This window comes from Aquila chrysaetos, chromosome 21 (assembly GCF_900496995.4).
Source record: "Aquila chrysaetos chrysaetos chromosome 21, bAquChr1.4, whole genome shotgun sequence".
Taxonomy (NCBI): domain Eukaryota; kingdom Metazoa; phylum Chordata; class Aves; order Accipitriformes; family Accipitridae; genus Aquila; species Aquila chrysaetos.
Genome location: NC_044024.1, coordinates 11,986,439 through 11,995,565, shown reverse-complemented (window position 1 = coordinate 11,995,565; position 9,127 = coordinate 11,986,439). Strand labels below are relative to the sequence as shown.

At 53.4% G+C, this 9,127-nt stretch overlaps 1 protein-coding gene across 10 annotated transcripts; it reads left to right on the top strand.

Annotated features, from left to right (window-relative positions):
- The first annotated feature begins 1,320 nt into the window (after window positions 1-1,320).
- On the top strand, window positions 1,321-8,180 carry RAB9B (RAB9B, member RAS oncogene family). Of its 10 annotated transcripts, none has more exons than XM_029997163.2 (4): window positions 2,014-2,085; window positions 3,789-3,858; window positions 4,037-4,160; window positions 4,716-8,180. In XM_029997163.2, exon 4 carries the CDS (start codon window positions 4,751-4,753, stop codon window positions 5,354-5,356), a length of 606 nt encoding a protein of 201 aa, XP_029853023.1. In that variant the 5' UTR covers window positions 2,014-2,085; window positions 3,789-3,858; window positions 4,037-4,160; window positions 4,716-4,750; the 3' UTR covers window positions 5,357-8,180. The 10 variants fall into 10 exon arrangements, with proteins under 10 accessions (XP_029853018.1, XP_029853011.1, XP_040975121.1 ...); XM_029997162.2 differs by lacking the exon at window positions 2,014-2,085 and adding an exon at window positions 2,111-2,496; XM_029997158.2 differs by lacking the exons at window positions 2,014-2,085; window positions 4,037-4,160 and adding an exon at window positions 1,321-1,564.
- Window positions 8,181-9,127: the final 947 nt, after the last annotated feature.

Here is a 9,127-nt window from a genome sequence, read left to right as displayed (position 1 = left end):
CTGCCGGGAGCCAAACCTGCCCAGGCAGATCCCTGCTCAGACGGGCAGGTGACTCTCCAACAGCTCCCAGCACCCACGGCTCAGCCTGGGGGAACATGGGGGGCCTCCTGACCACCGGCATGGTCAGCTGAGGCCACGGGTCCTGTGCTGTCCTGGCCGCACTGCAGGGACATGCTGCCCTCCCTAAGCCCTGCAAGCAGCATCCCCTGAGACTTTGGTGTTTGCCAGACCTGCCCGGGGTGGTCCAGGGTGTCAGGGCACAGCACAGTGCTGCTGCAGAGCACCGTGCCCCTCTTGCCTTAGCAGGATGTGTCCTGGTGGCTCTATCTCGCTCAGGAGGCGTCTCGCCCCTCCTGGCCTCAGTATTCTTACATGCTAAATTAGATCTCTAATAAATAAGTAATGACAAATAATGGGATTAAACGGCTGCTGGGCAAAGGGAGCTGGCAGGGGGAGGTGTGCCGTGCTCGGAGGCTCACCCCAGCGGCGTGTGGCCCTGGCAGGGCTGGCACAGGGATCCAGACTGGTTTGGAGCGAGCCACAGCTGGTGGTGCAGGCTGGGTCTGCCACCTGTACCAGCAGCACCCTGTGCTTCTGGCCCTGGTGCTGGTGCGTACGTTGGTGCCCCAAATACATGCCTGAGGAGCACCCCCATATTCCCCAGGCTCCCCTAGTCCCAGACTGCCAACACCCTGCACCCTCGGGCCCTCGGCCTGCTGCCTCCTCCTCATCCCCCTACGCTTCTCTTGTTCCCCATCTCCTCTGACAGATCACCGAGGCTGGTATTACTATAATCCCTGGCTTAATTTAAATCCTCCTCCCATCTCATGTTTTTCCGGGGGGGAGGGGGGAATCAATGCACTTTCATGGCACCCGCTTGGCCCTGGGGCTGGTGCTGTGTTCGGCCAGCCAAAAAGCCCTGGGCTTCCATGTGAGGGGTCTCCGCTCTCACCCCCCGGGGAAGGTGCCTGGGGCATCTTGCAGCCCCCAGCGAGAGGTGTCCCCAGGTTCTGGAGCTGTCTCTGGGTGGGCACCAGGCAAGGGCGGGAAGAAGAGCTGACGATGCCGGGGGTGGCATGCCGGGGGTGGCAGGTGGCTCCGGCTCCCCAAACCCCGCCTCCAGCCACCCAGGGGTCTGGTCTCCCCGTCCCTCTCCCGTTGCTGGCTGTCCCAGGCTGGGGTGACCTCGCCTCTATTTTTCCTTCCGTCCCTCTGAAACATCTGTATTTGCTGCTCTTCCCCAGAAGCCTCCTTCTTTAAGACGTTCTCCCTCCTGGTCCCACGGGTGGTGGTGAGGGTGGGAGGAGTCGCACTCCTTCGGGCAGCTGCCAGCCACTTGCCACCCTCAGCGCTAACCGGGGAATCGGGAAGAAGCCATTTGGGGTATTTGTTAATTTATTTCTGTATGCCCCCCTGGCGCAGCAGCTGGGATCCTGCTGGCAGGGTGAAGACGGGCCTTCGTTCGAGCACACCAGAACAGGCGTGGGGGGATGCGCAGGGCTGGGGACGGCCACCACTGCCGGCCTGCGGTGACACGGCGCAGGGGACTGTGTTCTGCAGGCGGGTAAGGGGCTTTTTGCGGCGAGGGTGCCGTGGCCTCACGCGTGGAGGCCACGCCGCTTCGAGAGAGCACCCCCCGGTCCGGCAGCGGGGCGGCAGCTGCGAGCTGGTGCGGGGACAGCGGGGTGGCAGGCGGGGGGAACGAAGTGACAGAAGGGCGACCGGAGGGGACCGCGAGGAGGGCGGTGAGGGGGCAGGAGGGGACTGTGAGGGGACCGGAGCGGACCGGAGTGAGGGGAGTGGCAGGAGAGGGCAGAGGGGGGCCAGGCGGGGCCCAGCGGGCTGACGCGCGGATGGCACGAGGGGCAGGGAGGGGACCGCAGCGACACCGACACCGGCCCCCAGGCCCGGCCGCCCCCGCAGGAGGGCGGGGGGCGGGGCGGGGGCGGGGTGAGGCCCCGCCTGGCCCCTCCCCGCTGCCTCGCGCGGCCGCCGTCGGCAGGGCGCGTGCGCTGCGCAGGCGCGCGGGCAGCCGGCACCTGCGCCCGGCGGGTCAGGTGGGCGGTGGCGGCGGCGCGGAGGGAGGTAAGGGCGGGCGGGCCCGGCGCCATTTCCCCCCCCCCCCCCCCCCCCCCGCCCCGGCCCCGAGACGCTCCTTGGGGCCGGCGGGCCGCCTCTTTCCCCCGGCCCTCTTCCGAGGGGCCCCGCGCCCCGCGTCGCGGGGTGCAGCTCCTCGGCCGCGTCCCCCCCCTCCCTGCGCCTCTCCTCGGCCGCTCCGGCCTGGGGGTCCGGCTGCGGGTCGGGAGAAGGCCGGGCAGCCAGGCAAGGGCCCGCCGGAGGATCTCGCCTCTTGTCGAGCTGGGAGCCGGGGCCTGGGGAGCGGGGAGGGGGGGGGCCCAGCGTGCAGCTCCCACGCACGCACCCACCCCTCTGTTTTTATCTGCAAACAGGTTCTGGCGTCCTGCCTGAGGGGTTTCAGTCCTGCTGCAAGTCTAGGTTAGCCTCCGGAATAGCTTGCAAGGGGCTGACCGGTGAACGCAGGTTGCAAACAGCGTTGCTAACGTCGGTGTCGTGGGTGGCAGTGTGCCTATCGGTGTCTTGGCTGTGTCATGTCTGTCAGTAGTCTGCTGACCTGCCAGGCTCTGGAGTAGCCTAGCATAACCCATTAGTCATTTTTAAAACTTCTGCTAGTCACTTGCTAACAAACCATTTCTAAACGGAAACTCTTGTCAGGGCTGATGGCATGTGTCAGGAAGGGCTTTGGTGATGGGCCAGGGGCCATCTTAAAGCCCCCTCAGCAAGGGTTTGGAAAAGGAAGAGCAAGGGTTTTGAACAGCTCACCTGCTCAGGGGAGAGTTCCCCAAAGCCATTGGCCCCAGGGAGCTGTGCTGCATTCCTGTTTGTCTCTTGTGACATTTGCATTTTGTTCTTTGCTTTAGAACCATTGGGTTGCAGAGATGCTTCTTAAATGTCCCATGGCTCATCAAGTTAGTTTAGCTGTGCTCGATTTGAGGTGTTTCTGTGCAGGGGAAGTGAAATTGGGGAGCCTTTAGTGAGTTTCTGCACTTCCCACAGAAACTAACTTGAAGCAGAAGTTTCTGATTTTGGCTTTGTGGTAAGCACTGGTTAAAAGAGCAGAAACAATGTTGAAGAGGGCCCCCTGCGATTAATGCAAAAAGTGATTTTGGGCCTGGAAGGAGTAGGAGTGCTGATCAGAGCAGTGTCAAATGCTCCTGTTTTGATCGGTTGGAGGTGGTGTCATCACTAAGCAGCACTATGTGTCCACACCCTTCCCAGGAATGTTGGTAGCAGGTGTAAGCAAGCCAGTCTTTTTTCATACCAGGCTCTTGCCAGCTGGCTCACTCTTCTGGTTAGCAGATTCAGGTACATGTTCAATCCTCAGATCAGATTCCAGAGTGTGTGGGTAGGCAGGCCAAGCAGATCAATCCAGGGGACGTCAATAGCTTTGAGGGGAGATACAGGTTACACAGCCTGTGCACTCATGCCAGAGCTGCTTCAATTTATTCTTTTCTTATTTTGGGTTTAGCATCCATAAGGTACTGGCTCTGCCCTGGTCAGAAATGGGCTGTGTTCCATTTTACTTAGGGCAAGGGAGACTCTGTCCTCGGTGCCTTGTTCTTGCCTGTTTTACTCCACCCATCAATACTGTACTTTCAGTTTCCTAGAGCTCTGCTGTTGTTCTTCCAGCCTGGGTCAACATTGCAAATTGAAAGGCAGTGCACCGAGTGGAGCTCTGGCAACCTTGCTGACTGATGTTTGTTTTTTAGTGACTGTTATGCTGGAGGAAGGTGTTCCTTGGACAGTCCTGGAGACAGAAGCACTGTGTTTCTAGAGCAGGTACAGTACAGACAGCAGCCAAACAAATGTCTTATTCCATGTCAGGCCTTTACCTTCACTTGCAGAATGTCCCTGGGAGGGGGGGACTGGTTGGCACTTGGCTTTTCTCTTGCAACTGCTGACTAAGGAACCTGTGGTGTCGGGGCTGTTGCATTGTGAACTTGCACCTGTGCCCTAGCAAACTGGCCTGTGAAAAGCATTGCCAGAAAAGAGCAGCAGAGAAGCTGGGTCTCTGTGCCTGGGAAACCCCTTCTGAGCTGTAGAGATCATGCACAGAGAACAAGCACAGCTCCACTTGTAAGGTGAGTCAGCGTTCTTGGGGTGATTAAGAACTGGTTTGCCGGATGACTTGTATTGATGTTAGGCCTGTACATCTTTTACATCCTTCCAGTAGAGCAAGTCAGATAGGAGAAATTACTTAGCTAGTGATTGTACAGTGGAAGGGAAGGCCTGGTGACGGTGATCCCTGGTGATTTTGCTGTTTCTGTGATAGCCTGAGGACACAGGCCAGAAGAGATGTTTAACTAGTGATGGTATTTTTGGAAAAACTAGACAAGCTTTCAGATACAGAGTTTTCGCCAAAAGTGGTATAATTGATACTAAACTCCCAACAGTTCTTCTCACCTTGCACTTACAGTGGTGACCTGCTGCTTCCGATTTGGACCTGAGGATGACTTGTGTGCCTGAAAGCTTGTCCAATTCCCAGCTCTAATCTCTCTAATAAGAGAGATTACCTCTTATATACAAAACTTGTTCAGAAATGGGGATGGAAATACCATATTCTATTCTTCTGTGTGCAACTTTCTGCAGAATCCAGGAGTCAAATGGCTATTTTGTACTATTTCTGAACCCTGCAGATTGCCTTGGTACTGCGCCCCTCCGTCCTGCTGCAATGAGTGGGAAGTCCTTGCTCTTAAAGGTCATTCTCCTTGGGGATGGTGGAGTTGGGAAAAGTTCCCTCATGAACCGGTATGTCACCAACAAGTTTGACTCACAGGCTTTCCACACAATTGGTGTGGAGTTCTTAAACCGGGACCTGGAGGTGGATGGACGTTTTGTGACCCTCCAGATTTGGGACACTGCGGGACAGGAGAGATTCAAGAGCCTGCGAACCCCCTTTTACAGGGGAGCAGACTGCTGCCTGCTGACCTTCAGTGTGGATGACCGGCAGAGCTTTGAGAACCTCAGTAGCTGGCAGAAGGAGTTTGTCTATTATGCTGACGTGAAGGACCCTGAACACTTTCCATTTGTAGTCCTGGGCAACAAGATAGACAAACTTGAGAGGCAAGTGAGCACAGAGGAGGCCCAGGCCTGGTGCATGGAAAATGGTAACTATCCATACCTGGAGACTAGTGCCAAGGATGACACGAATGTGGCAGTGGCCTTTGAGGAGGCTGTGCGACAGGTGCTGGCAGTGGAGGAGCAGCTAGAGCACTGCATGCTGGGCCACACCATTGACCTGCACTCCAGCTCCAAATCGGGGTCTTCCTGTTGTTAAGAGTGGCTGCTGCTTCGGGAATGTCGCTCGAGCCAGCGGCTGGATTGGAATAAGCGTGGGCAGCTCTGCGGCACTCTGAGGAGAGTGGCCACAAGGACAATAGGTGGTTTGCTCACTGGGGAGTTGCAGCCTCACCATCTGAATTCTGGCTGGAGTTTTCGGGCACAGAGCATGCATCTGCACGAGGGAGCTGTTAAAAGAGCATGTGAGAGTAGTCCTGCTTCCACCTCTGCCTATTTTAGCAGGTTTCAAGGACTGGGTTAAAGTCCTTTAAATTCACTAAAGACAGTAGTGATCTGATCTGTACCAAGAACTGCCTGTGGAACAAAGCTGAGAGCGCTCTAGACACTCCGTGAAGTATTTTAGTCCTGAACTAAAAAAAAAACTAGACCCACTAAACTCATGACCTTACTGCCAAAGGAAAGTCTGCTCAGCATACTGAACAAAACCTGTTGTAGAAACTAGCCCATGCACTGTGAGAATGCCAAATACTAGAGTGGCTGAGGTGTGTGTATCTGTTGTTTGGGAGAAGTGCACTGTGTCCTGAGACTGAATTGTGCTGAGAATTGTTAAAGCTCTGATCTGAAGCAACATATGAAGGAGAGATGGACCTGTGTTTGAATGTGGCAGCATCACTTCTTTGTAGCTGCCTATTTCTTGACTGTTTTTCCTCACATCTAACTTTGTCTTGTGTGAGTGTCGTTTTGTGGAGAGACTGTCTGCTTCTTGTTTAATATATGTTTCCTTGTCTCTTCTGGAGGGTCAGCACTGGATCTTGCTTATCATACCTTGAAGCCCTCGATGAAAAATACCTATGTGGACACTCAGCGGGTCACGTCAAAGGGTTTAGAGTTACCAGGAGTTCAGGAGATCTGGAGCATGAAACTTCAGCTGGTTTCTGTCACAAGTAATCACCCTGTCCAGGTGATATGCTCTAGCAGACCGATGGTAGGTGGGTGGGATGTCTCCTAGGTGTGCAGGTGACTGGGGGAGTCATGTGTGGTCAGCTGTTAAATCCCCTCACTCAGTGTGTGGGGCTGGTGACCACTGTGCTTCGTTAGCTGGTGGTTCAGTATCTTCAGTTGCTTTAGCACGGATGTTCTCATCTGGATGCTGCAACATATAACCATTCACTTCATTACCTGTTGTGTCAGGTGCAGTGCAGCTGAACACAGTTAACTCATGCCATTGTCCTGACACTTACTCCCTAATGGGGAATCCAGTATGTTTTATCTGTGATTCATATGACAGATTTTACTGGTAGAGGATGTCCACTTAGTTAATTGGCCTTTGTTTATGGCTGCAGTGTTCAGTCCACTGGGGAGAGAGCTGCAGTGGTTCCCCCTCTGTTTCAACATGGCTGAAAAGTGGTAGTGGGGGGCAGGGAACCTTCTAGAAAAGGACGCCAGGCCTTGTTGATCTCGGCTTCTGCCCCCTGCTAGGTTTTAGTCCCAAGCTGTCTGTGTAGCAAAGAGGTGAGTGCTTGCTGACTGCAGTCTTTGCCATTATAACCTCATGTCCTGCAACTTCCTGTGCAAACGTTTGTCCAAAACTCCGTCTTTGCCCATAAGCACATAGGAGCCTGCCACAGGGAGAGCTTCCCTGAGTACATATCCACTAGCTGCTGAATGCAGTTCCCACTGTGATGAGCTACTAGATGGTAATTTGTGTAGCTCAAATCGAGCAGCCTCACTTAGGCAGTGCATTAGAGCAGGGCACTCTCTGCCCTCCTGCTGGCTGGTGGCAACTAATCCCTGTTGCCGAGCAGTCTCTGAGCATGCAAGGAGTCTCCTCTGGGGGAACTCAGGGTGATCCTGCCCTTCTCTGTGGGGCAGCCACATGTCAAAGGGACTGGAGCTTTAATGCAAAGTGCTTTAGAGGGATCTGATTTCTAAACAGGGCTGAACACTTGTATTCACAGAGATAGATAGGGAGTGCTTGCAGCCTCTGGACAACCAGGTCCCTTGAGGTATAAGAGAAGGCTCTGCCTCCATAGGTGCAACATATTTTTACAGGATATTAAAGTTACTGTTACTGTTTATTTACCAACGTCTGACCTCCCCAGGCCTCTAGATTTTTCTTCAGTTTAACACTGCTTGATATTTCCTTCAAGATCCAAGACACTGTGACCTGTGGTTCTGATTTACATCTTTGAACAGACACGTCCTCTGGGAGCTGGTTAGCGCAGGGGTCCTGGGGTCGGAACAGGCTCAGGCCCTAGTGCGCTGCCCAGCCCTGCCAGAGGAACTGCTGAGGGAGCTCTCTGAAGGTGAAACTGCTGCTGCCCCAGCATGGATCTCATGGGATCTGTGTGAGGACTGGCACTTCCTGTGGGAGAGGGCAGAGGCTGAACAAGCCGAGGTGTAGGAGGCACAGGTGCAGCATGTTGTTTGCTGTACCCTGGGCATGTATTGATGCTGATAGCTGAAGCTCAAGAGCCGCATTGGGCACAGGCTGTGCAGACAGTATGTATTGCTGGAGAGTGTTACGCAGCATCTTTTATTCCTAACAGATGTTGGATCATTGACTTTTAAAAAAAAAAAAACAAACAACCTATTTTATTAGGCTTATGTGTTTTAAAAATACATTAAAAAAAAGTATATTATAATATATTTAAATTGCTTAATTTATTTTAAATGATACGCACAATTTCCAAAGGAGCCAAGATTTTGAACTCTTTGTTGCAAAGTTCAGTGCCAACAGCCATCCCCTCCCTGTGTCTACTCATGCTGCTGCGGTTGTTGCTATTGCTACAAAACTGGAATTGTAAAACCGAGATTCTATCTTTATTTAAGCAAATAAAACATGGATGTATTCAAGTGAACTCAAGAAGTGGCTGCCTTCTTGGTTTATCAAAGTTCAAGATGCCTCCTGTTCTCCTGAGGGATGTGGAACTGGGTTGGTTACAGCATCTGGCAGAGAGAAGTCAAGAAGGGATCAAAGGGCTTGGTTATTCCTGAACATACCTAGCTAGGCCAGTAGTTGACGGACTATAACTTATTTACCAGCTGAATCCAGTGACCAGTTTTGTCTTTTCAAGAATGTATCAGAAAACACTTTCATAACAGAAATATTCCACATTGCTTCCCTCTGTCACTACATTTTGATTTTCAGCCTGGGCTCTCAGCAGCGAGCCAGGTACTTTCCTTTGATTTCTTCCTGCGATCTTGGAACTGGTCCCTTGGGCTCCAGGGGGTTGTAACCAGGCATGATTTCCACAGGATGCCGAGACAAAAATCAGCATATGGGGACTGTTTTCTTCCGCTGTCCTGCCAGGATGGTTGCTTTTATTGGGAGGGTTTCTCTGTGCTTACAGAGTCTGTGCCTGCTGTTTCTGTTGGCAGAACCTTTTAGTTTATTTTTCTCGCATGTCTGCTTGCCTATCCACACTTCCAGAGGCAGCGTAGGGTTTCAAGTCCCTGAAAATCCTGCTTTCTAAGTGTGGGCTGGACTATCTGGGGACCTCCAGCATTTTACTTCAGCCGTTTCAAGACACAGCTGATAATAGACAGACAGCATGACCTGGTGGGAGATGGTCCCAGGCTTGGAGGAGTCACAGGAGTTGGGTGAGGCTGTCTCATGTCAGCAAGGGTCTGTCTAAAACCATCGGAGCCACTGACTCCCCTGATGTGAGATGTTTGTAAGAAAACGTGGGGCTGAGGCAGAAGCAATAGTGAGGCTGTTCCTTCATTCCCCACTTTGACACTGCAAGCAATAGCTCAGGGGGTTTTGTCATGGGCTGGGGAGAGGATGGATCCCTGGAGGGCAAAG

Excerpts from the sequence above, each read along its gene's own strand:
- RAB9B (XM_029997158.2), top strand. The coding sequence starts at position 4,751 with ATGAGTGGGAAGTCCTTGCTCTTAAAGGTCATTCTCCTTGGGGATGGT.